At 41.7% G+C, this 26,793-nt stretch overlaps 1 protein-coding gene across 2 annotated transcripts in view; it reads left to right on the top strand.

The window, feature by feature from the left end:
- The window catches only part of MME (membrane metalloendopeptidase), a 40,365-nt gene extending 20,959 nt beyond the window's left edge, over positions 1 to 19,406 (top strand). For both annotated transcript variants that reach the window (XM_051626673.1, XM_051626674.1), the window contains exons 13-23: positions 1,095 to 1,223; positions 2,130 to 2,228; positions 4,697 to 4,777; positions 5,799 to 5,902; positions 6,836 to 6,894; positions 8,868 to 8,987; positions 9,685 to 9,818; positions 11,156 to 11,221; positions 14,582 to 14,677; positions 15,090 to 15,166; positions 18,033 to 19,406. In XM_051626673.1, coding sequence (XP_051482633.1) covers positions 1,095 to 1,223; positions 2,130 to 2,228; positions 4,697 to 4,777; positions 5,799 to 5,902; positions 6,836 to 6,894; positions 8,868 to 8,987; positions 9,685 to 9,818; positions 11,156 to 11,221; positions 14,582 to 14,677; positions 15,090 to 15,166; positions 18,033 to 18,132 — 1,065 coding nt within the window. In that variant the 3' untranslated portion in view covers positions 18,133 to 19,406. The remainder of the gene's footprint in view (positions 1 to 1,094; positions 1,224 to 2,129; positions 2,229 to 4,696; positions 4,778 to 5,798; positions 5,903 to 6,835; positions 6,895 to 8,867; positions 8,988 to 9,684; positions 9,819 to 11,155; positions 11,222 to 14,581; positions 14,678 to 15,089; positions 15,167 to 18,032) is intronic.
- Positions 19,407 to 26,793: the final 7,387 nt, after the last annotated feature.

The raw sequence follows: 26,793 nt of genomic DNA, 5'->3' as shown, positions 1-26,793 counted from the left end.
TGACATGTTACCAACTCCAGCATCCAAAGTAATATATTCCAAGTCAAACGTCTTCACACTAGTTTAATACAGCTACTGGAACTTTATCCTCAGGATACAATTAGTCCCACTGAAGAAACATATCAGTTTCTTTTTCCCCAAGATTTATTTAAATAGAAAAAAACCTACATTCCCTACAATGTTGTTGCTGAGAATTTATGCCCCATGAGATCAGGTGTCATTTCAGATGTGTCAGCACTGTACACATATGAATCCACAGTAATGCACTTAATTGTATGTTTTTTACTAATAAGCAGGTTAGTTTTCAAAAGACCCTTCCTATGTCCTTAATTCTTTAGGGTGAAAAGAAACATTTAGTAATTTTCCTACTAATTCAGTTCAATGTTACAGAGCTTTTAAGACCAAAAGTCATTGACCTGTACCTCTGAAGAGATGGGTAGCTGCTTCATTATGGAGTATAAACTTCATTATAGGACATGATTTCAGAGAATTGCCTTATAATGACACTGCCTGTTATATTACCTGCACTCAGGTGTCATACCATTATAACATCCACTCAGCTTTATCACATATTTATACAATATCATGACAAAATCCTTGCATACTTTGCAGCAACATCCCATCAAGTAAACGATCTTCTGCTTTGCAAGCTCCCAGAGGTGGGGGGCTCTGACAGAAGCAGCTGCTGCTTGGGAGGAAAACACAATCTACCACTGCAGAAATTAATTTGCTGCATAATCACAAAGGCCCTGTCAGAGCTGGACCTGCAATGCACACCCCTGTGACAGCAAAAGTTTTGTGTCAGGGTATTCCTCTTTAACCTGTCCCATTCTCAGCTTTTAGAGTAGTTTTCTGTTCTCCACTTTTCACATTTTGGAAGGATAAAGAATATTGCTAATGATTCTTGTATTTCCTCAGCCTGTGACTGATGTTCCCACCACAGAGCGAGTCCACTTAACTGTTACAAACGTGAATTAAATGCATGTATTTAAGGTCAACTAGGTTCCTTTGCCAGTCAGTCAGTCAGTCACACTTCTCCTTCATCTTCTGCAAGCCCAGATGTCCCTGGTTTACCCCATGTTTATGTTTCACAGGCACTTTATGGCACAACATCAGAAACTGCTGTTTGGCGTCGCTGTGCAAACTATGTCAACGGCAACATGGAGAATGCAGTGGGACGACTCTATGTGGAGGAAGCATTTGCTGGAGACAGTAAACATGTGGTAAAGCTTTTAGCAAACAGCCCGTGTACCATCTAAGTGTCACTTCCTCGTCACCATGCAGTTCTTTACACAGCTTTGATTACACTTTTTATTAACCTGCACTTTCTAGAAAAGCCAGCCTGCAGATGTGCTTCTCCGCCAGCATCCACAGAGGAGTGACAAGGGTGTAGGTGCTGGGAGACTCATTCCTCTGCACCTAAGAACTTCTGCATTACTTGTCTCAAGCTGGCTTGCCTTCCAGGCCAATGACCACAGTGTGAAGTAATGTGTGAAATACAAAGATCTTGTGTGCACACTGGAGGGAGAGAGGCAGCTGCCTGCTCCCCTTGTGCTGTGAGCCAGCCTTAGCCCAAAGCACCACACAAGCGACGGGCCGTGCCGAGCCAACCTACATGGCCAAGGAGCAGCCCCTCAACAGTGAGCAGGCAGCTTTGAGAATGACAGTAGCTCACAAACTGACAACCTGGGGCACAGGGAAAGTCTGTTATTTCTCTCTGTCTTCAGTCACACAGAAACTTGATGAAAATTAACCTTAGTTAAACCTTAGTTTTCTCCTATCCCTCCTACCGTAATCCCAGTTTAAGATACACCAATTTTTGTGGCTGACACACACACAGTAATTTGATCAGATGCTCTGCATCAAATGGGTGGCTGTCTGACACATTTGTAGCCTGAGCAACTCTAAATTGCCTTGCCTTGTGAGCTCATGTCTATTCCCTTGTCTCCCACTGGACAGGATAAAACTGCTGCTTAACTTGAGCTCCCGATTTTGAGCATGGCCCATGAACAGCATAAGCTTAAGCAACTAGTGCAGGAAAAACAAGTCTGTAGTTAGAAAACTAAAGCTGTGGAAAAATAACTGGATCATTTTATGTGGATTTGTAACATACTGGTGTTTTTTCCAAGGTAGAGGAAATGATTGCAGATATACGTGATGTTTTTATAAACACTTTAGATGAACTTACCTGGATGGATGCAGAAACCAAAAAGAAAGCAGAGCAAAAAGTAAGTGAAATCTTAAATATTGGTAATGTGTATTTCTATAAAAATCAGTATTTTGGTTGTTTTTCCTGAAGAAAGTAAGCAGCAGTATCTATCACTGTTTTATATAGACAAACCCACATACAGGCACAGCAGCTTACAGGCTTCCTAAGTCAGATCCAGATGCCATGGGAAGGGGCCTCTGTGTGGATAAGTAGACAAAATAGCAGGAATCCATGGACAAGATTAAGACCTTCCAAGAAAACCAGTGATTAAGGGGCTAGATGATTAATATGTACAAGAAAGTAATACTGAAAATGAGAAGGAATGATTTATGATGAATTGCCCAGCTATTAGAAGCAACAGGACAAAACCAACAAGTCAAACCACATCCTCAGGGAGTTCTCTTTCAGGGGAAGATGTAGGTTCAGGCAGTTCATCTCAGTCTGAAGTAAGAGAAACATATTGTCGGGAGCCCTGAACTGGGATTCAAGCAATTGAAAAAAACCATGTATTACATTGCTATTTCTCATACTGTAAAGAGAACTAAAAAATGTTCAGTGTTGTGTTTTCAATGATAACTTATTGAAATTTAGTTTTTTTAAAGCTTGGAAAATACCATGGTTTTCTTAATTATAGAGCAGGACCTGGCATTTTCCTCCAGAATTTTGTGTTTGTAAAAAACATTTCATAGAATCATAGGATGGTTTGAGTTAGAATGGACCTTAAAGATCATCCAGTTCCAATCCCCCTGTATGGGCAGGGACACCTCCCACCAGCCCAGGTTGCTCCAAGCCCCATCCAACCTGCCCTTCAACACTGCCAGGGATGGGGCAGCCACAGCTTCTCTGGGCAACCTGTTTCAGTGTCTCACCACCCTCACAGTGAAGAATTTCCTCCTGATGTCTCACCTAAATCTCCCCCCTTCCAGTTTTGTTCCATTCCCCCTTGTCCTCTCACTACAAGCCCTTGTAAACAGCCACTCCCCAGCTTTCCTGGAGCCCCTTCAGGCACTGGGAGGAGCTCTAAGGTCTCCCTGGAGCCTTCTCTTCTCCAGGCTGAACACCCCAACTATCCCAGCCTTTTTCCAGAGCAGAGCTGCTCCAGTTCTCACACCATCTTCATGGCCCTTCTCTGGACTTTCTCCATGAGCTCCAGAGCTTCAGAGCTAGGTTGGGGGCTCCAGAACTGGACACAGCACTCCAGGTGAGGCCTCATGACAGCCAGGTAAAGAGGGAGAATCACCACCTACTGGCCACGCTTCTTTTGATGCAGCACAGGACACAGTTGGCTCTCCGGGCTGCAAGCACACATTGCTGCCTCATGTTGTCCTTCTCCTCTGGACTGTAACTATCAAAATATTACTGATTTATCAAACAACTTCAGACTGTCAAGTCTGGAAAAAGCTAGGATGGCAACACCCAGTGAACTGACACCATTCTGAGGGACCAGGCAGTAGGGATGCAGTTACATTAACTAGTGTTAGTTCAACAGCTGCAGGTGTTGATCAGTTCCAACCACACAGTAACTTCAAATCAACACCAGCAGCGTAAGTCAGGTAGGAAGCTGAAAATCCTGAATAGATTCTTTACTATGATTAGACATAGACAGTATATGTACGAAGTCTATTAAATACTTCCAATGCTACCAATCATTTATTTGACAAAACGAGATGCAAACTGTCTGAAAAGTTAGGATCAGAAACCCACACGCACTCCACATGTTGCTTATAATGTTCATTTGTTTGTAGGAATAGCCTAATTATTTGTATAAATAATGTGATTTTACTGGTTAGTTTATTAAGACATATTTATATGGAAAACTTGGAAAGAATTGCTAAGAAGCATTTGGGTTTTGTTGTGTTGTTGTTTTTTAATTCTCCTGATACTACTATCAAATACAAATCAATATCAAAAGGAACTGAGTAAGGTTTGAGTTAAAAAACTTCGTTCAGGACTTGAAATTGTCAGAAATTGGGAACACTTTAATGAATTAATTCACTCCAATGTAGACGTGGGAGCTATTTAAGAACTATGGATACAGACCCAAACTCAGTCAAGCTGCACACATTTCTGGAAATTTGTAAATATATTTTCTTACAACATACTGAAGTTAAAAAACATCTAGTTATTAACTGTCTTTCTATTTTAGATGCTGTAAAATGTTATATATTTCTGAATTTCTACTATTTACTTAAACCAACCTTTCAAACCAAAGGCATAGTTTAAATGTATTTGGCTGTCTTGTGCACATTTCTCTAAGTTTACATATGAAGGAAGGAACAGAACAAACTTCCCAGAATTTTCCATTGTCATAATTAACCACAAGCTCTACAGTGCTTTCAATGAATACAAAAATGTAAGCAAAAACTGTATATCATTAACATTCTGGGTTTTCTGCAGTTGCTTCCATATTGCATTTATTATGCAATTTATGGTTGATTTAAAAACATGGCTGGATTTCCTGTGGATATCAAATTCTCTTGCCCCTAGGCAACAGCAATTAGAGAGAGGATTGGCTACCCTGATGAGATTGTGACCGATGACAAGAAGCTGAACAGTGAGTACCAGGAGGTAAGTGTCCACAGCAGGCAGTGGAATTAGAACAGGGTTTGGAGAGATCCAAGTGTGGTTTTGCCCTCCCAGCCAAGCCACACTGTTTGTACCTGCACAGTCACTCAGTGTTGTGCTGGGCTGCACAGGTGGACACTGGGATGTATTGAACCCGTGTGGTGCAGCTGATGCAGTGCAGATGTGAGAAGTCCTGATGGTATCTCAGGGGGATGTACACATTCCAGAAGGATTATGCTATAATGGAACATGGAGCAATGCTGTTCAGTATTTACACATCTGCCACGGGCTGCTGTAACACTGAAGCAGATGCAAGTACACCCAACTCGGTGACTGTGCCTGTGGATCCATGGATTGGAATTAGTTCCTAAAGGGTGGCCTTGGACTACACTTAGAATTTAAACAGCATCTGAGCTCTTTCACTGCAAAACGTGACCACAATATTCTTCTACCTTGTAGGCTCATTTGTAACTCCAGTAATGTGTTTAGTACACAGGTATGTTCAGGCAGTATATATCTTAGAAGTCAAAGTATTAATGAGACATATGTAGACATATAACCAAAGCTTTTTAAAACATCACTTGTGCCTTATTCATGTGTTTTTTCCAAGGTGGAACTGCAGTTTACCAGGCTGGTAGCTGCTGGTTTCAAGTGGGAAACTCCTAGAGCATAGAGTCAAAACCAACAAATGCTGAACTCCACTCAAAAAATGTATATAAAGAGGGGAAAAAAAGTTTTCTGAAAAAAAATTATACAGCCACCAACATACATCCAGCTACAGTCAACTCTGTGTCGTGGCAGAGCAGTGCAAACCAAGGTCTAACTGTACATCAAAAAATACTCTTCAAAATGTGTTGCTTACCTCATCATAGAACCAGGGAATGGTTTGGGTTGGAGGGACCTTAAAGATCATCTGGTTCTAACTCCCCACCATCATGCTTAAGACTAGATTTTCCAGATTCATGTGTCTTTTACTGCAAATCACCAGCATCACCACTAAGCATGTTTCCCTCTTTCTTTTTAGTTGAACTTCAAAGAAGAAGAATACTTTGAGAACATTATTCAAAACTTAGTATTTACTCAGAAGAAAAGGCTAAAAAAGCTTAGAGAAAAGGTGGACAAAGAGGAGTAAGTATTTAAAAATACTGTGTATAGTTTTTAATCCAGTTTCCATGGGAGGAGGTACTTGGAGGGTAATCAGTGATGACTTAATGATGTTTCTTCTGCACTTTTTCCTCCACGAAGAGGCAGGTAAGAGGGCATTGCTTGTTTCTTAAAGACTGGACCTACATTAGCAAGTAGGGCAAAGAAACCGGGAGATGGTGTAGCAGGTTAGGTGTTCTGGAGTACTAATTTTAGTCTGGTCTTTTAGCTCCCAGAGTGGATTAAGTGGACTCCTGGAGAGCAGCTTTTTAATTAAGTTCATCTGAAAGATTAATTTCATCCCTGAGAATTTTGTTTCTCTTGCTCAGAGACTGCTGAGCCAAAGAAAACACAATTAAATGAGGATGAGCAGGAATTTACTTCAGAAATGTACTCAGACATGCCTCTGCCACAAGGGCTCCTGCTGATCTTGGGATGTACCTTCATTCCTCAAGAAACTGTTTTAAGGAAAAAATGTTAATAGCCTCTAATCTGATACTCAGATGTTTGAGATGTTGTGGTTGAGACAGCTGGAGAAATGACAATGAGAAGTGATGCAGAAACCCTTCTAAGTCTTAAAAATGTTCTGTTTTCCCCAGATGTGTAGATACCATTATAACCTCAGATTCTGGACATTAGTTTCTGTATCTGTGAAATGTTGCCTGTACAATGCTGCAATAAAACCTAAGTATCTTTGTTAATGAGTTTGGATAACGAAGGGAAAAGGCTACTAAAATTATGAAGGGATTGGAGGGTCTGATGCATAATGAGAAGCTGAGCACACTGGGGCACTGGACCTGACAATCTCCAGAAGTACCTTCCAACTCCATTATCCTGTGATTCTGTTCTTCAGTTTCTAATCATTAGCTCTGCCATTAAGAACTGAAATTCTAACATTTATTCTTCTGTTGTTACTAGGTGGATAAGTGGAGCTGCTGTTGTCAATGCTTTTTATTCAGCAAGTAGAAATCAGATAGGTAAGGTTTACCAACTTATTAACTCAATACAGATTAATGGCCAAATTACTCATAGATATGTATGTATTTTTAAAATCAAGAAGCTAAACAATGTTAATATTATGGGAGTTGCAGAAGGGCCTCAGTGCAGCAAAATCAGAGGTTTAATTCATAGTTTTTTCATCTCCTTGTATTTTGAACTGCTTTTGTGCAGAGCAAGGAGGCTGGGGATTCAGGCCTGAAAACACTAGCAGTGGGGGGTGCCTACAAGTTTAAGGGCCAAGTAGATTTGGTGGCCCCAGACTTTTTTTTTAAGGGATGAACAGTGAGTACAGCACCACTTTAACCTGAAGGAAACACTGGCTGAAAGGAAGTTTGGAGCTTCATGCCCTGGAGTACACGTGGCTTTCATCCCTCCTGGCCCCTTCACAAGCCCTTTGTATGAGCTCACTCAGTGTGCCTTTGGGAAGGATGCTGTCCTGCTGGGTACTGAACACCCAGCTCCCTGCCCTCCCTGCCCAGCACCCCGTGACATTCCATGTGGTGGGCCAGCATCACAGAGCCCCATCCTTGCTCTATGAAGCACTCTGCTCTTCAGAAGGGTAATTACAGAGAGACCAATCCAAAACAAACAGAGAGACCAATCCAAAACAAATGTCATCTCATCAAAGCAATAAATGTTCTGCCTTTGATGATGCTGAAATATTAGTCCAAAGCCCAGCTTATTCTCAGTTCCTATTTCCTCATTTCCAGCACTTTCCCCAATGCAGCTGTAAGATCCAGTGCTCAGAAGACAGACTCCAGCAACCAGCTGCACATAAGCTGTGCCACGCACACTTGTCCCATGCTGCTTGGGACCAGAAACTTGTGGGGTCACTGCTCCTGGAGCACATGGTCACTGTTCCAGGGCTGCTTCCAGTCCAAGCAGACAGGAGCCCTACATGGTGCTGTCACCACTTTCTCCAAGTAGAAATAATAATGACAATTGGAACAAAATATTTGGAGCTTAATGAAACCAGCACTTCCCCAAATACAAAGTTTACTCAGGAAAGCTCTCACCAGCTGTGTTACCTTTAGCACTTAAAATTCTGAACCCAGCACATAAGACCTTCATATTAGTATTTCTTTAAGTAGGCCCATTTAAATTGCAGGTCTTAACCGATAGCTACCTTAAATGCAAAATCCTAACACACATTCTTTTACATATGGCTTTAAGAAAAGTTTAAGGAATTTTGAGGCATCCTTAATGACTGTTATTAAGATTTAAAGTCTGCCAGATGACTTCAAGTTCACTGTCCGATGTGTCACTTATTTCTGCTTCTTTTGTGTTGGAAAAATGAAAATGAACTGGATATTTTATACATTTTTTTTAATTCTTCATTTATAAAAAGATCACAATTGCAACACGATTTCTTCTTACTAATTTGTTTCTTAAAAGCATAGAAAAATGAGCACAGAAATGGGTGAAAAGAACCACTTTGTTGCAGTTCTCTCATTTGGCCTATTTTTGTTGATTCTAGTAGGAGTTACTGGTATTTTCAGGGGAAGAATAAATTCCCCTCTCTCAGATTGATTTGTGGTGAAGGCAATGTTAAAATAATTTATTCTTCTAGGGGAACACCCTCCCACTTGTCATGATGTTGTGAGGTTTATTTAATAATGATACAGGAGCCAGAGGATGCTAAGTGCTGTAAATTGGAAAAGTAAAACGCTTTTCTGCAAAACAAAATAGTAACAAAGTAAAAGCTGATCATGATTTTGCAAGCGTCTGAAGAGCTATTTTCCTTTCCCCCAGACTTGAGAGGGTAAAGGAGTGATCCTGCTGATCTGTTCTACTATCCTACAGCAGTTCCCATGTCTCAGTTCACTTCTTGTTGCTGGTAAATCTGAGGGCACAGCGTGACTTTGGTTGAAGCCCATAAACATGGTCTGTTCACACTGTGCACAGAGGATAATGAGGCAAGGCCTTAACTGTGTTCTGTGTTTTTTTACAGTCTTCCCTGCTGGCATTTTGCAGCCCCCTTTCTTCAGTGCATCTCAGCCCAAATCTCTGAATTATGGTGGCATAGGCATGGTCATTGGTCATGAAATCACACATGGTTTTGATGACAATGGTAAGGCACCAATTTTCTAGTTACAAAACTTACAGTTCACAGAATATTTTATGTGCTTTAGTGCTTAATCATTCCAGGGTGCAGATAAAATGAAGTTTCCATGTATAAAACCAAATCTGGATTACTGAGGCTTTACAGTATTGTCCCCCATGATGACTCCCAAAAGTGCAATCCAAAGAATCCCACAGACACTGCTGCAGCTGCTAGGCCGCAGCACCAGCCCAGGTTGTAGCCTGCAGCACATGAGGGCTTTTAATGGAGCTGCTGGTCACTTGTAGCCCAAAGGCTACATCAAAACCCACCATAATCTACACACACTTGTGAGCAGGTTGTGTCACTAGGCTGGCACAGGGGTGAGCCCAAGAGTCTGCCATTAGACCTGATGCCCAGACACCTCGTGTGTTTCTAGACCCACACTGTGACCAATCCAGCATTGAGTCACAGGTCAGAACCATTCCAAGCTTCCTAAGAGAGCCTTAATCCCATCTTCTGATTCAGTCTGAATTGGTTTTTCTTTTCCACCGAAATTCAGCCCTCTTAACAAAGAAAAAAAAAAAAGTAAAATAATAAAGCATCCTCTGTATGACTGCCTCGTTACAGAGATGTTTTTGTAGGAGTGACTACACTCACTTGCTGCTTTCCTTACTGCATTGAAAACCTCTTCCTCTGTACATGTTCTGGTGACATGTTATTGCAGGCAGAAATTTTAATGAGAATGGAGACCTCGTAGACTGGTGGACTGAAGAATCAGCACGGAATTTTAAAGAGCTATCCCAGTGTATGGTGTACCAGTATGGAAACTTCTCCTGGGACCTGGCAGGTGGACAGCACGTATGTCACGTTGATCTGTTACTACCCAGGGTATTTTTAATAAGGAAGCAGAAAGTCTTTTGTCCTAAATGTGCAAACCCCTGTGCATGTGAATACTGTCTTGGCTTGTGGCCAACACTGTCAGCCCTACACCAAAAAGAAAAAAAAGTAGAAGAGGTTCTTAAAATTCAAGATAGTGGTAAGAACTCCACACCTACCTTGACTGTTCTGAAAGAGGCAAGATTTCTGTTCTGAATGAGTGGCAGTCCCAGATGCCTTTGCCCTAGAAGCCTTTTTGGGACCACAAAGGCTCTTCTTTTAATTCCACAAAGGAACAGGAAAAGAAAATGTGGACGTTTGAACCTCATTTCCCCAAAGTGGGAATCAGGCATTCAGTGTAGTGTCCATGTCTGGAAGCCCTAATCTCACAAGAACAGCTTGAGGATCAGGTCTGTTCTCTGTCCCAAGATCAATATTGCAGTAACTCACCCAAACAAGTGATGGTGATATTATCATTACTGACACTGAGCAGGAGCCCTGTCCTGTTCTACCAAGCTGCAGAACTGCCCCAGGAAGGAGAGAGCCCCATGTAGGTAACACAGCATTTCACAGCACCTCACCTGGGGTGCCCTGCTCTGTCTCCTGTGCACAACCCAGCCTTCATCACATAGACACAGCTGAAGCATCTCCACAGCTCACCCACCCTCCTGTGTAGGGATTTTACTGTCCCAGACTTGGGCCAGAGGTTGAAAATACAATTTTTTAAAAATAAAATTACACATTCTCCATTGCCAAAGCTTCAGCATCTTTAGCAATACTTCACTGACTTACAAAGGCTACAGCAGCTAAACAGGTATCCCTGTGTCTCTTGCTACCAAAGAACTACCCAACTTGCCTAATAGACAGTAAAATACTTTCTAGCAGATTTGCTGATGTCTGTTATCTGGTAATTTCAACTATTTGGAGTTTGGATTTTAACTTGTCTTATAGACTACATGGACAGGTTCTGCCCATTCCTCTGACTGGAACTGCAGTAAGAAGTTGAGAGTTCAAGACATGGAGAAAACTGGAAGAATAAATTAACAGTGACTAAACTTCAGCAAATCTGGGTAAAAGACATACAGGAACCTAGAAAGTTGCCTCTAGGGGAAGGAAGAGAATTAGGGAAAACAGCAGTATCCATATGGATTTTGAGACAAGGGAGGCAAAGGCTTTGCAGAGCTGTTAACATCATCTTCTGCTAGCATTTCAGGTTTTAAGGGAACTCTTGCCTTTAAAGAATGAAAAATGCGGAGTTTGTCATTACAGGTCCTGGATAAGCTCTTATTTTACAAAAACTATACTTTCCTATTTTACAGCTGAGTGGAATCAACACACTAGGAGAAAACATTGCTGATAATGGGGGTATCAGACAAGCATATAAGGTAAGAAGTATCTGTTCTTCTATTTTAGCTGAAATCATCAGAGGTTAAGACAATTGATTTCAGAGCCTTTGAAGAAGCAGCATTATTCTTGTGTTAGGGACAGGACCACACCTACTGCATCACCCAGGCAGGGTCTGAAACCACCAACCAGCTGTTTTAGATCTTTAGTTCTAGTAATTATTTCAGGATACATATTATCTGTTTCTAGTGTATTTTTTTTCAGCTGATTTCTTTCTGTTTGTTTTTGGTGTTTTTTTTCCTTTTGTGAATAACAGGTTTATAGAATGAAAATATTTAATGAATCACACTTGGACCATCCCCTTGCTAAGCTGGTTATCCTAAGCAGCTGTCTGCCTCTGGCTACCTGTCTGTCTTCACCAGCTTTTTTATGCCAGGAAGGAGGGACAGAATGACTTTCTTCTAAGCCCATCAACAGTCTCTGCCTTCATGGAACACTATTAACTCTTCAAAAAACTTCAAAATTTCATCTTGTACTTGTGTGTGACTTGGGTCCCAAAGATGTCAGTGACATCCTTCTGCTAAGCTTTCCATGGCAGTGTGTGTAAGCTTTTTGGATTTCCTGTCATTCTCTTCCAGAAATAGATATCTAACTCCTTAGATTGGCCAAATTAGAAACTGAAACTAAAAGAAGCAGAGGTCTTCTCTTTGTGAATGTTAGTTGAGAGGTGAGGAGCAAGTCAGCTTCTCTGTGACCTTTTCTTGTTACTTGCAAATCTGATGGTTGCAGGCCTTAATAATATGAGTTACTAACATGATAATAATAACAACATGATTTTCCCTAAAACCTTGGTTCAAGGAAAAATATTCAGCACTTGACAACTGGACTGCTGTCATTGCTCAACGAAGTGCCTGCTGGGATGTGTGGGACAACTCACACTTCTCAACGTTACCATCACAGCTTCTGCAACAAAACCATCACCAACACTTATGGAACTAGAAATACACATTTTGAGGGCAAATACCATTACTAGTGAGAATTTAAAGAATTATTAGGAAGCCTAAAAGAAGCATCAGTGTGGCATATTAAGTTAGTCTGATCCTCAAACTGGAATGTTTGTGCATTTAACAAAACAAGGCAGTACAAACCCAGGAAGGGGGATACTTTTTCTGAAAGGAATGGAGTAGCCAGAGAAAAATCAGAAGGTCAAAAGTATAACCCCAAAAAAATTAGATATCCATCATTATTATGACATGATAGAAATAACAAAAAAGTCCAGAAGGCATCCTGAGAGGTTACCTAGTCTACCCTCCTCCTAGCAGGTAAAATCCACCATTTCTGTGTCATCCAAATGTACTGTAAGAGGAGCCCCACTGCCTCCCTGCTGCAGCTTGGAGGCAGCCATGCCTGGAGCCCCACCATGCCTTCCCTTCCAGCAGAGGAACCAGAGCAATCTCTGCATTTCTTCTCTGTGGCCTTTTATGTATTTGAAGACTGCTACATACTTAAGGCCCAGACTTCTCTTCTTTAGACTAAACAAACCTAGTGCTTTCAATCTTTCCTCATAGGTCATGTTTGCTAGACCTCTACTCATTCTTGCTGCTTTCTTCTGGACTCTCTCCAGTTGGTCTACATCTTTCTTGAAGTGCAGTGCCCAGAACTGGACAGAGTGCTCCAGCTGAGACCTGGCCAGTGCCAAGGAGAGTAGAAGGATGACTTCATGTATCTTAAATAAAAGGCTCCTGTTTATACACCCCAGTGTGACACTTGCCTGTTTTGCAGTACTGTGGCACTGTTGGCTCTTGCTCAGTTTGTTATCCACTAAAACTTCCAGACCTGTTAACTGCTCACTCCTCAACTTGCACTTGTGCAGTTGATTGACTTTCATCATGCAGTAGCTTGGCACTGACTTCAGTCAATACATTCCAATTTGCCAGCATCTTTCTCTCAATAATGACACGCTAACAAATTGTTTGACACACGGTCTTCATAAGAAAGATGAAAGCAGCTGTTCTAACTATGAAAAGGTTTTAAAGTCTTCTGCATTATTTTTTTTTTTAAAGAACAGAAACAAACCAAAAAATCTACTTTTCATAATGCAACCTCAGGTAATTGATAAAATTAATTTCTTCTCCCTGCAGAATCAGTTTGGGGTTACTAGAACTGGATCCTCAAACTCTTCATTGACAAAGGGAAAGTTTATCTTGCAATCAGTGTGTTATTTTACTGGCAATACTAAATACATCTGTGTGATAAACATTGGAGAGGAAAACAAACTGTAAACAAGACAGCAAATATGTGTGTTCTATAGAATCAGAGAGAAGAGGGATTTTTTGCCACAGCTGAAGCTTTTTATCCCATATCTCTCAAGTCTAATGGAAAGGAGAAGAGGGAAAGATGAATAAACAGGAGAAGAATGAATCCTCTGATCGTATCTTGATTGTCTTGGGGATTATGTGTACCTCCTTGAGCAGAGGCAGGCTGGCTGCCCAGCCCAGCCACTTAGCCAGGGATCCAGGCACAGGGAATCAAATCCTGTGAGACACCTCAGGGACACTTGTTTAGGGACTGTGCCCGAGGAAGCAGCACAGCAGCATGTCTTTCCTCATGGCTGTTCCCCCCATGCTGAGGATCACAGGCAGTTGCTGGCCCACAGAGGCTGCACAGACAGAGCTGCTGCAGGTGAACGTCCAGCCTGGTCTGCAGGCTGGTGAGCAGAGGGTGTGCTGGGGCCTCCCTGCACCCCCCTCTGCTGATGGCAGAGAATCCCACTGTCACTTCCACTACAGAACACATTCAGGTGTTCTAACACAGAACAACCTTGCTTCATGTAGCCATTAATTAACCCTGTGAAAGGGTTTTCTAGGTTAATAGGTAACAATCCAGTGGAATGAAATCCATTAATTATTGTAAAGCTTGCCAAAGAGTAGTGCTGACTCTTTAGGTACTGCATTTCACAAAACAACTCTTCTCCTTTGCTTTCTTATTTTTTCCCCTGTAAAAAGATGCATAGCTATGCAAAAATCTTATTTGGCTGTGCCCATCTTGCTGAAATGGTTCCATTAGCTTTGACTTCTTTTCGCTACAATAAATTGCCTCTTTAAGCCTGTTTCTCCTACCATTTATTCCAATATATTTTGGGCAGCTTCCCTAAACCTGTTGTAAAACAGTAACGTAAGGCCCATTCTATGAGAAAATGAATGTGATTCAGCCAGGCCACTGGTATCACAGAACTCAGAAATGGCCCTGTCACCTTCTGCTTAAAGGTGGCTACTGGTGAGATGGATGGCCAAAGCAGTCCATGATTAATTAAATCAAAGAACCATGTTCCTCCTTTTATAATTTTATTTTGGCTGTCTGGGCTTGCAGTTGAAACCATTTCTGCTTACCTCATTCTACAGGCCTATGAAAACTTTGTGAAAAAGCACGGAAAAGAAAAACTGCTTCCTGGTCTGGAAATGAACCATAAGCAGCTGTTTTTTCTGAACTTCGCACAGGTATTTTATGCCTTCTTGACTGAAGGCTCTGAAAATCACTTGAAGTTACAGTTTAACAGTAAGTCAGAAGGAGTGGGCTGGCTTTCACAGCTTTCCTAAGAGCTGGCAGAGTTGCTACGCTGAGCAGTGTTCACTACGAAGTGAAAATAAAGTCTTGTTAGGCAATTTTTATCTTCCCCAACTAAATTAATTCAGCCCCAAGTAAGTCTGGTAGACAGTTTCTTGTGCCCAAGTGCCCTTGTCTGAGGACAACAGTATAATTTTTTTAAAAAAAACAAAATATACTTTTTTTCCTCTGTGTTCTAATGTGAAATGTATACTCCTGACATTAAATATTTCATAGTAAACACCAAAAGATCTCCTCATGGACAATGTTATGGCTAACCAATGCTTTTCTTTCTTCCCTGTCTAGGTGTGGTGTGGAACATACAGGCCAGAATATGCTGTGAACTCCATCAAAACCGATGTGCACAGCCCAGGCAAATTCAGGTCAGCATGTGTAAGAACCTCCAAGGCAATGCTGGGTGCAACACAGCTTTTAGCTGTCAAATTTTAAGAGAGGGCAGTACAAGAGACAGTGCAGATGCATTTTACTCTTCCAAGCATGGAGAAGTCACCTCCTTTCAGACTGCAATACTGACGTGAGAGAGAAAATACACTGTCATATGCCTTTGCTGTTGTTTCACTGAGGAACTCCTTCACCATCTAGACCTAGAAAGACATTCCAGGTGTTCAACAAATGTGTACTTTCTGCCTTGTGTACTCAGTCAGCTGCCCCAGAACAGGTGGGCTTGAATTCATAAGAGACATGCAGGAAACTTGGCTGTTCAGGGTGGAAGCCTTTGGGCCAGACTGGCATCTCCTCTTTTTAACTTAAGTCAGAGCAACCTATTTATCAGTAGTGTAACAATGTTTTTTGCTCTGATAAATCCGCTTCGTCAAATGCCATGAGATGAAGTAGTAATGCAGACATCTCAACATCTGTGAGCTTTGAGAGGCTGTGGCATCTGCAGGACTCACGTACACAATAGCTGATTTCTCTCCTGATACAATTCAGAACATTAATTCCAGTATCTTTCTTTCAAGGGCTTTTCACCAAATAATCATGTTGTTTATCCCACGTCCTCAAATATTTAGTGAAAGCTGTGACTGTTCCTTCAGTTGCTACTTGACTGGCATTTCACTGTGGGTGGGTTTTGTGCTATCTGCAGATCTCTCCAGAGGCAGTTGATGCATCAGTTCCTACAATCGGCCCAATTTGGTCCCAGTGCTAATGAGGCTCTGCAGCAGTTCCTCAGGACTCTGCCTCCTCTTTGCATACCTCATTTGTATGAGTCACGAGCCCTTTGAAGTTCACCAGTTCAACATCTTTGTGTAATTGTATTTGTGTGTATCTTGGCTATATTGCTTCATGTATTGTGCTGTTTTTAGATCTGTATAAAAGGCTACACGTTTTATAAGGGATTACACAAGGACTAATGAGAAACCACGCTAACGTTTTTAGAATGTCAAGTAATTTTCAGGATGAGATCCCCCTAAGAGCTCTAAAACAGAAAGCATTTCAGTACACGAGACACCCACAAAATTAGAGCCTAGGGATACACTATTAAAATGTAACAATGGCTCCTAATATGCCTTTTATTTTTTTAAATTTGGGGCAGTGGGGTGGGTTTTTTGCTGGTTGGTTGTTTTAACACCTGCTACACTGACTGCAGGCTGTTTCTCATTACAGGTAGCACAGGCAGCTCTTCATAAAAACTGTTAATTGCATAGTATATTTGTTGTTTATGGGCTGGCAACTCTTGAATACCAACCAAGTAGAATCTTGTGTCCACTAGAAAAATAAGTTCACAGAAAAAGACCTTAGATCAGGTAATTGTCAAAGGCTGGTGAGAGAGACTCTGTGTGTTAACATGGGAAATTAAAACATAACTAGTACAGTAAGAGATGCAGGTCAAGCCTTTGCTTATGTACCCAATGTAGTTCTCAGGATATTACTAAATGAAGCAGGGTTCTTATCCCACTGCTGGTTTATCTCTTTGTTAGTAACAACTGTAAGCAGAGTTTATTACACCCAAAACACTTTTTGCTCCGTTTTTGGCAAAAGCCCATTTTGGCAGTTCCGGTCCTTAAGAGCAGTGCAGCACTCCTAGGTCATGTCAGTGCCCCACTTCTTTTGTAATCATTTTTTCTGGGCTGTCCCCTGTACTGCTGCTGGCTCTGGAAACCAGATAGGAAATAGTGTTGCTTTTGATCTCATAAGGACGGTCAAATAGCTGCAGGTGTGAGCTCTGAACTTCACCTCAGCTTCTGTGGACACTTTCTGGTTCTCTTGAATTTAATGTTTAAGTTTATTGACAGAATAATGAAAAATTACTTAAAGAAATGGTTCTTCACCTAATTCCTGGTCCACAATCAGTGGGCACCAGTATCCATAACTGACATTTTAAGCTGAGGTGGTTTCCTGCTTAGGTATGTGCATGTGGTATTCCATTCCTGAAGGTACAGGCAGCTCCTCTCAGATATACTCACACATGTTATGGATACAAATTGGAGCATAGGAGGTTTAAGGTGAATATCAGAAAAAAATTTTTTACTGTGAGAGTGACAGAGCACTGGAACAGGCTGCCCAGGGAGGTTGTGGAGTCTCCTTCACTGGAGACATTCAAAACCCGCCTTCCTGTGTGATGTACTCTAGGTGACCCTGCTCTGGCAGGGGGGTTGGACTAGATGATCTTTCGAGGTCCCTTCCAACCCCTAGGATTCTAGGATTCTATGATTCTATGTTCACAATTACACATATAAAAGCTGCTTCAGCTGCAACGTCCCCATATTCACTTGAAAACTGTTCTTTGTACAAGTCTTTTTTCCAGGAAACTCATTCACTGGAACCTTGTTGGAGAATGCCCAGACAAGCAGTATGGTCTCAGTTAAAACTTGTTAGTGTAAAAACGTAAATGATTCACTGAAAAGTTCCACCACAGTCCTCTCTACCACAGGGTCTTGTCTCTTTACCAAGAAACCTGTCAACAGATTTGAGCTGAAAAATTCCTCAGTGAAAACTAATGACAAGCAATAAACCTGCTCCTAGTGAAATAAATGGAAATTTGTGGGAGCCAGGGAGGAGGAAGGGCCAGTCTGATATTTCAGAGGGATTGCAATAGGGACTACTGAAAAGAGAAAATAGAGCAACTATCTGAGTGAAATGGAAGCAACAGTCAGAGTTCAGAAACACGGGTGCTTCCCGCGGTGTTTTGAGGTGACACCAAAAAAGAAGTAACAAAATGTGAGTTATCTTGTTTGTTTTAAACAAAGGCAAGCAACAATGACAAGACGATGTTGTTTTGTTTTAAAGGGTCATAGGATCACTGCAAAACTCTCCGGAGTTTTCTGAAGCCTTTTCATGCACCAAGACAAACTTCATGGATCCTGCTAAAAAGTGCCGAGTTTGGTGACGAACTGGAAGCCTTCCATCTCCAGAAGCTTTCCAGAACAAGAGAAATCGTGAACTCCTTTGAGAAGGGGAGGAGGGAAGAACACTGAGAGGAATATGCTAGAATAGTCACTGTAAATCTTAGTAAAATGGGAAAACAAAACAAAAAAATCACACATTAAAACATCAAATGAAGGACTTCTGCCAATGAGCTGCTACAGCTGATCAGCTGCTTTTCCTGTCACAGAACCCTGTAGAATTTAAATCCTTGGGAGTGTACAGGAACATTTCACTTGTGGTTAATCCTGTTCCCCACTGGCCAGTGGCTTTTTAACATTTGAAAATATAACACATTATCTCCCACTGGTCGGTGAATGCATCTTTCTAATCAAGTGGAGGAAGGAAATAATAATTAACACCGTTTTAGACATGATAACACCATAATGAGACAACAGCTTATATCCTCAGTGTCAGACTCCATTCCCTCTGCTCTTATGATAAATCTGTTCTACCAAATGTTTTCATTTTTACTTGAAACCATTTATACAAGAGGAGTCCAAAGACCTGCTGTAGTTAAGTAACTTCTCACTAATTATTCCAGTGTGTATTACCTGAAGTCACTACTTACAACAGTTTATTTACTGCTTTCCAGTCAAACTGAAATTGTAGGTAATTTATTAATTTTTGAACATATAATCTGTAAGATTGTGATCAAAGACCCTTTCACAGTTTTCTAAGCTTTTTCTTGCTGTCTCTAAAGTCAGTCTTTTTTTAAAGTTTCTAGTAATGTATAAATCATAGTTTTTATATTTAAATCTGAGCTACACTTTTGACTTGAAGTATTGTAATATATTTTATCAGTGGCTGCAGAGAAGTGGGAAATTTGAGTAAAGCAGGGGTCAGGCACCAGGACAGCCTATAAAACGGAGCTCTTCCAACATCCAGGTGTTCAGGCTGACCTTCTCAGTGTCCAGGGTCTGATCCTGCACAGAATTTGTACAGAGTCTGATTGATGCCAGCCCTCACATCAGTAAAGCTGCACAGCTGATTGCAAGAATGGAGCTTTAAATAAGAAGGTAAAAGGCTTTAAATCTGCAGTGATATGTATCAAACATCCTCGTGCAGATTGCAAAGGAACTTACTGCTTTGTGTATCAAAGCAATTTCCAAAAATTAGTACCATTAGACACAGATGACTGCTACAATAGGTATATTTAAAAACCTATGTATCTTTTAGCTCTCTGAGTTTGTCATCTGATAAAAACATTTTGATAATAAACTGAAACTATGAGCCAAATGCAACGTGTGTTCTTTATAGGAAATACAAAAGTACAAACCCAACATTCTCTGCAAATACATTTCCCTACTTGCCCTGAGCCAAACACCAAGACATATGTAACAACTAACCAAAGGAAACCTAGAAGAGCATATTTATTGTTGGAGATTGTGGTTTGCAACAGCAGGCATGCTGGATTGTGAAGGTTTTTTGACTTCAGAGCAACCTATAAACACAAGAACAGCTGCCTCTTGATTCACACTAGTTCCTGAGGGAGCAGGGAAGGTGAATTCATGTGTTCTACTAGGATATGGTAATTTCTTTCACTGTCCCAGTAAGAAGTAAAGGTAGCCTTGTGGCAAGTACCAAGCACTGCTCTGGCTAGAGCAGGAACAGACTCTGTAAGAAAGCAAAACCTGGGCAGATCTGACAGCTGGCTTTGCATGTGTCATCAGACGCTGCTTTTATACTCATGAATTAGGAGACTCTTTTCCCAAAACCCCCATTTCGTTACTGCTTCCCCCTCCCGTCTATTTTATTATAGACAATCCAGCTGTAACAAGGAGCTAGGAGTTTGGAAAGAAGCATGTGAAATATAAACCAAACACAAACAGAGCACTGGAACAGGCTGCCCAGAGAGGTTGTGGAGTCTTCTTCACTGGAGACATTCAAAACCCACCTGGACGCCTTCCTATGTGATGTGCTCTGGGTGACCCTGCTCTGGCAGGGGGGTTGGACTACATGATCTTTCAAGGTCCCTTCCAGCCCGTAGGATTCTATGATTCAATGCTCATGACAAGAGGAAAGGCAACGTTTCACAAGTCATTGCTGCCTGCACAAAGGGCCAGACAGATCCTTCTTTCATTCCATGACATCATGAAATCAAGTGCATGGCCATCTAGAAAACAACCTACAAACACTCCATGATTGCATCTGAGTGAGAAAGGTTTCAAGAAGGACCTGGTCAATGTAGGAAACTAAACAGTCAAACTGTAAAAGTCATTACATATGCCTATGAGTAAAGCAACCTAAGTTATGAGCAAGTGACCTTCAAAAAGTCATTTACATGTGCCTGTGCATCTGCATCACTTCCACAAACACCCCCCAGAGACCCCTGCACAGGCTATGCTGCTCACAGGCTCAGGCCTGGAGGTGCAGAGGAAGCTGCTCATCTCCTTATTCCCCCTTTGGAGCAGGAGGGAAATAAAAGCAGGGCTGGCTTTACTGCTGGCTGAGCCCAAACGGCGCGGGCAGCAGCGACTGCTGCAATGAGCCTGGTAGGAAATGAGTACACACCAGAACCAAGAGGAAACCAAGAAACACCTGCAGTGCAGCCCTGACTCAGCATCTTCTGGTACCCATCTGGGGCCAGACATATCCTTCACCACCCTTCAGCAACACAGACTTCTCCAAACATCACTTGGCACATCACCTAAGTGCAAGGAAGCCTGGAATTAGACTTTAACAGAAAGCTAAAACGTACATGTCTCAGAAAGCCAGGTTTACCCAGCAGCAGTTACCCATTCCTCACGCCAGTAAAACTGAAATTCAGGTCTTCACAAGCAAACCACAGCACGAATCAGTCAGATGGGAGAAATGTGACATTAAACCAGAAGTGACAATCAGAATACACCTTTCATCACAGCTTGGCTAACTAATTAGTCCAGCAAGGATTTTCCTTCTCAGAGTGTTAATATGTCTGGGAAGTATTTTTAGACACGCTACTGTAAACATTTACCAAAGGCCTCAAAAACAAGACTGAAGGACCCAGTACTTGATGCCACTTTCATATTTTACTTTTTCAGTCTCACATGCAAACACTCACAGAATCCACAGCAGGTGTTCAAGTTGTGTGCAAATGCACTGGTTCTTTCTAGCATTCCCATGAGTTTGGCGTAAGCCACCTGCAAATTCAGAAAATTGCCAGCTTCACTGCCAAAAGTTATAAAAACAGCACACCTGGTATCACTAACAGAAACACTCGGTTCCTACAGTGTTTGCATTTTCTGTGAATTTCACTGGCCTTGGCTGCACTGCCTAAGAAAAAGTGCTTATTTTACTGAAAAGATGCTTGGAATTAAGTTGGCATGATATGATTTGGCACCAGAGATGTCAAGAATATGTGACAATATGTAGAAAAAATATTAACCAGTGGCCTAGGAAGCGTATGTTTGTTAATGCTCAAAACCAGAAAGAGTAAAGTAAAGCAAAAAGGAGCAAAAAACCCATCAGTCCTACCTCAATGGAAGGCGCAAGGAATTTCTGGGAGAGGAGAGTACTCCATGCCTAAAAGAAAGAAAAATATGTTAATATTTTATGAGAATTTTACCTGATCTTGATTTATGGATGAATATAGGGTACCTCCTCCTTCCCAGATTCATCTAACTCCCTCACCCTTTACAGTTTTATTCTTGGTTTAGTTTTCCAGCTATTTAAGTCACCTTCCTTCTGCATTCTCTTACAGAAATCAATTCCTTGCCAATAACCACACAATCCCATACTCCATCTGCAGTGGTTTTTTTCTCCTTTCTTGCCCATTTAAGCTTCACCTTCTCCCTCAGTTTTATTTCCTTTTACCTACATTCATACAAATGTTGGCACTTTCTTCTTTGGTACAAAAAGCAGCTTTGGAGCCTGTTGCTGTGCAGTTCTACTCTTAATTCTATCATTTTACAGCAGGAACTTCTGCTCCTATCAGTCTGTTACTGGCAGATTGACCTGCAGGTAGAAGGACCTGAGCAAGCACTACAAGCCAAAGCTAAGGTCCTAAGGTACAAACACTCCCTTTGTCAGCAGTTAATGCTGCCCAAACATCAGTCACATCTATCACCTTCCATTCCTAACTGTCAGGGAAAGAAGGGATGAAACAAAAATTGTAAATTAATTCCATAGAACAACTGCTGTTCATGTGTGTGTTTGGCTGCATGGAAGCTGCAGCAGGGTGCACATACACCTCAGGAGTCACCTCAGAAGCCCCTTGCCCCAAGAGCATGGTCAGGTTGTCACATCCTGCCCACCCTTCCCAAAGCTCTGAGGCTCTGTGGAGAGCATCAAAACGTGAGGGGAAGAGCTGGAGGGAGCATGAGCTCCTCATGGTGCATTTCACATGTTTTCATTTTGGCTGCAATGTCAGTTCAGCTTTGTGCTTTATCTGAGTATCCTTGTTAACATCAATGAAATGCACAAAGAACCCAAAACACATTTACAGGTATGAAAATACAGTTATTTAACAGCTTTCTCTGACCTAGTTCAGTGCAAGAAAAGACAGAGTTAAACTCCAAAGTAAGTTTAATAAAGAGTGAGACCAAGACACAGCAGGATCCAATGGGCAAACAGCTGCCCTTGTTCATACTTCTGCAGAAAAAAAACACCTCAGTTTCTCCCAAAAAAAAGTATTATAAACAACTTAAAGAGTATTATTGTCAGCTTCTGTAAAATCTAACAATCAATCAATTGACTTTTCATAGCAGCAGGCTGACAAAACTTTAGGAACTATGTAAAATACCCATAAATACTGACATTGATCAATTAATTGACAAGGCTCCAACAGTGAAACTGCCACTGATAATGACCCTTAAGGACTTTTTCTTCTGGACAAGTGACTCCTTAACAACTATTTCTTAACCAGGTGTTACTTATTTTCCTACATATGCTACATTCACTTTGTCCTTTTTTAACCTATCAGTTTTAGATATCGAATCCTAGGGCTTTAAATTAACTCCAACATTTAAAAGACCTGACTTTTCTCTATCTTCTGTACTGCCCAGGGGAAAAAACACAATACAGCAAGACAGAAAGAAGATACGGCACATACTGTGTCCAAAGGAGCCATAATGGGTTCACCACCTGTATAACATTGCTAGGAGAGCTTTTTACCCCAGTGGCTAACAACTAGCAATTGTCCAGGCAAGGATTTTCCCCAACATTGTGCTTAATCACAAAGAGAAATGTCAGCAGCTTGAAGAGGAAACCTGAAGTGATTGAACCCCATGTCCTACAGACTGTGCTGGAACTGTCGTCAAATACTCGGGCCCTCAGGCCTGTCCCCTGAACAGCCAGAGCCGGGTACCTTGGTTTCTTCTGGGTAGCACAGTTATTTTGTTCCTTGCAGATTCCAGCACTCCTAACTCCTAAACTAGTTCACAGTTTAAATGAGGACACATTCTGATTCAAAGGCTACCATGCCCTCCTTTCAATTCTCACTGGGATGGAGCATCTTGATGCTAAAAATCACTCTTCACTGAAGGAAAATTCAGATTAAACAAAAAAGATTAAAAAAAAACAAAACACAACAACAACAACAACAACACAAAACACACAAAAAAACCCACACCACCCACAGGACATATGATGAAAGGTTTATCAGATACAGATGTCCAGAAAGGAAACTAACTCAGGCTCTATTGTCATGGAACTGAGATTACCTCTTTTCCCTACTGCAGAGCTCAGCAGTGACCCAGAGGGTGCCTCAACCTCCCAGCAGGACAGAGCCTTCCCACTGCCAGGCTGCCTGCCCTGAAGAGCCTAGCACTGCTGGGCCATTCTCTGGGATTAATTCAGAGTCCAAATTCCTTCTTCTCCTTTCCCTTCACCTGCACGTCTTTACTTGTTAACACGGGGAAAGTTTTGATGCTACTGTAACGCATCACAGCATTTGTTCATTTTCCCCTGGATATGCCCCAGTGCTTTACTTACTGGACCAGCTTCTGACAGACAAGTACAGCTTTCATTTTCTTAGCTGACCTATCAAGGAATCCTTACTCCATGAGGCAAAAATCTTTGCAGCTGCTTCAGGATGTGTTCCCTCCAAGTGAACCTACTCCATACACTAATCATTACTGCTTTACACCCACACAGAAACAGATGAGGGTGTTTCCTGCAGACACACACGAGCTCCCTGCCTCTTGGCCACACTGGTGTTGCAGCAGAAGCAGGGGGTCATTCTAGTGCTCTGTCACACTTGCAGGTCTTACTGCCTTTGCCCCTTTGCTACAGGAACACAGCCCACTTACAGCCTCTACAGTGCTAAAGTACAGTAAACTAATTTTTTTTAAAAGAATATTTTTAAAATTAATTCCAAAGCTGCAATATTCACAGAAGGTTATTAAATTAAGTATCTCGACAATTACCTGAGAATTAAATCCTCCCACTAACCTAAAAAAAGCAAAAAAAAATTTTTTCAGGAGGCATTAGAATAAACTCTCCTCCAGAAGAATCCAAGATGCACATATTGAGTCAGTCACCCTGGGAGAGGGGATAGCAGAATTTGGAATTACTTTATATAATACAACCAGCTTTACACTACTGGAGCAGTGGTCCACAGAGCAGAAAGCAGGCAGTTCAGAAAATAAATGAAAGTGACAACAATGAACATTAAAAACCCCCAAAGAATGTATGCCTGAGTTTTGAGAGCAGGCAGATCTTCCCCAAATTTTTCAGATTCCACGTGTCTCGAGGTCTCCTTTGCTCTGCATTAACTCAAGCCCTTCTTGTCACATCACGTATCAAGACAACAGAACCAAATATGGGAGGAAGTGATAGTGGTGATTTAAGGCAGAAAAAACTGTCCTAATAAAATCAGTGTGTAATAGAAAGGGGTGCTAATGAGCTCCAGACAGCCTCTCAGCCTCAGCAACAGGCAGAAGGCTGGATCCTGCCCTCGAGTCCAACTCACCTCCTCTTTCATGACATTCTGTTCACTCCCTCAGCTGGCTGTTGTGCTGCCTGGGCTCTGCTGTGTAAAGACAGACCTTTACTACATCTTGCTCCAAGCCTGACTGCCTCAGGTGAGGGAACTGTTTCCTGTATCCAGGAAAGGAACATGTGCACTGGCCTCCGAACAGTGCAACCCTTAGGGCCTTTCCAGGTACCATCCAAAACCCTACCAACACAGCAGACTCAACCAATCACACATTTGGGACATTTCTCATGCTGGCACTATTCAGACTTCCCATTCACAGCTTCTGCTTCACACTGATCTCCTGGCAACAACAGCACCATTCAGTCTGTTCTGCACTGTCCCTGCAGACCCTCACGTAGCAATTAGATGTGACATTAAGGGAAACAACAGAAAACAGGAAAATAATCCTTTGTGAGATTACACATTTCAGGCTACTAAGCTGTCCTGGTTTGAGCCAGGATGAAGCCACTTTTCCTTTTACTGGCTTCATACTGGCTCAAACCAGGACATAAGTAGACCATTTTATTGTTCTAAGGCTTCTTATATGGAGGTTTTATTGATGCAAGTTTTAAAATTATCTGAGAAGACCGATTATTTCCACTTGATTGCTACCAAATGCCTCCTATCTATTCCAAGTCCTGTATCTCAACCACCAGCAGAATATTAAATGAGAAAAAGCCTGCTGTTGATTTCCTCACTAAAACAGCAAACATGCAATACAGCATTCACTTCCATTTAGTTATATACAAGCATTGCTACATATATTCATATTGAAGATGACACAGTAAAAGATGGAAGTATGGTTCACACAGAAAATCATGTTATGGTTTCTATTGCACCTCAGAAGTCAGAAATTCATCCTGAGCTGAACCAGGTCCTGAGAAAGCTTCTCCTCCTGCACAGGCTACCTTCTGGTTGTTTAACAGTGCTTCAAAAATAGGTTTGTCAATTATATTCTTCATCCAGAATTGCTGAGCTATTCTGGTGCTGTTTTAGTTCGAGCCTTGAAGGGCTGACACCAGCAACTTGACTAAGTATTTTATGAGAAGCTCATGTAGGAGCAAAAGACAGTTGTCCTGCTTGTGTTGAGACCCCCTAAGCCAGGCTGGACTTTCTCACAGACGTCAATTACTTCCCTGGAGTCCAGCTGTGAGGGGATGAAGTGCGGCAAAGTCATGAACCGCCATGAGGAGGGATGGCAGCCTGCACAAAAGGGATGGCAGCAAGCACAACTCACCACTGCTGTGATGGAAGAGCCTGTGTCAGTGAGGAAGCCAGCAGGAACTCCCAGGCTTGTTCCTCAGTAAACCAGTTGTCTGGTGCAGCTTCAACCAGATGCAACCAAGAAGAATACACACTCACCAAAACTTTTTCACCCGTTCCCAAGAGCCCTTTGTTAAGCCCAGCTGCCTTTGCCAGCCCTGTAGTTAACTGCTGTTACCCAACAGGGGATCTCATCCACGTACTGAGCTTCTTTGGGGACCTTCTCCATTACTACCCAGAATAAGACACACGGAGCACTAGCAGCTACCATTTGATTATTAAATGAATAAACTATTAAATCAGTTTTAAGTGGCGCAGCCTGAGACACACGATTCTGGCAGAGTATGTCAAGACAGGCTCCAAAGACCACAACTATCTTGATATACCAGGGGTTAAAATCAGTATCTTAAACGTCAGTAAACAAAAACTGCAACAAACAGAATGCAACCTTGCTACATAACTTCC

This window comes from Apus apus, chromosome 8 (assembly GCF_020740795.1).
Source record: "Apus apus isolate bApuApu2 chromosome 8, bApuApu2.pri.cur, whole genome shotgun sequence".
Taxonomy (NCBI): Eukaryota; Metazoa; Chordata; class Aves; order Apodiformes; family Apodidae; genus Apus; species Apus apus.
This window is presented reverse-complemented; position numbering and strand designations above follow the sequence as displayed.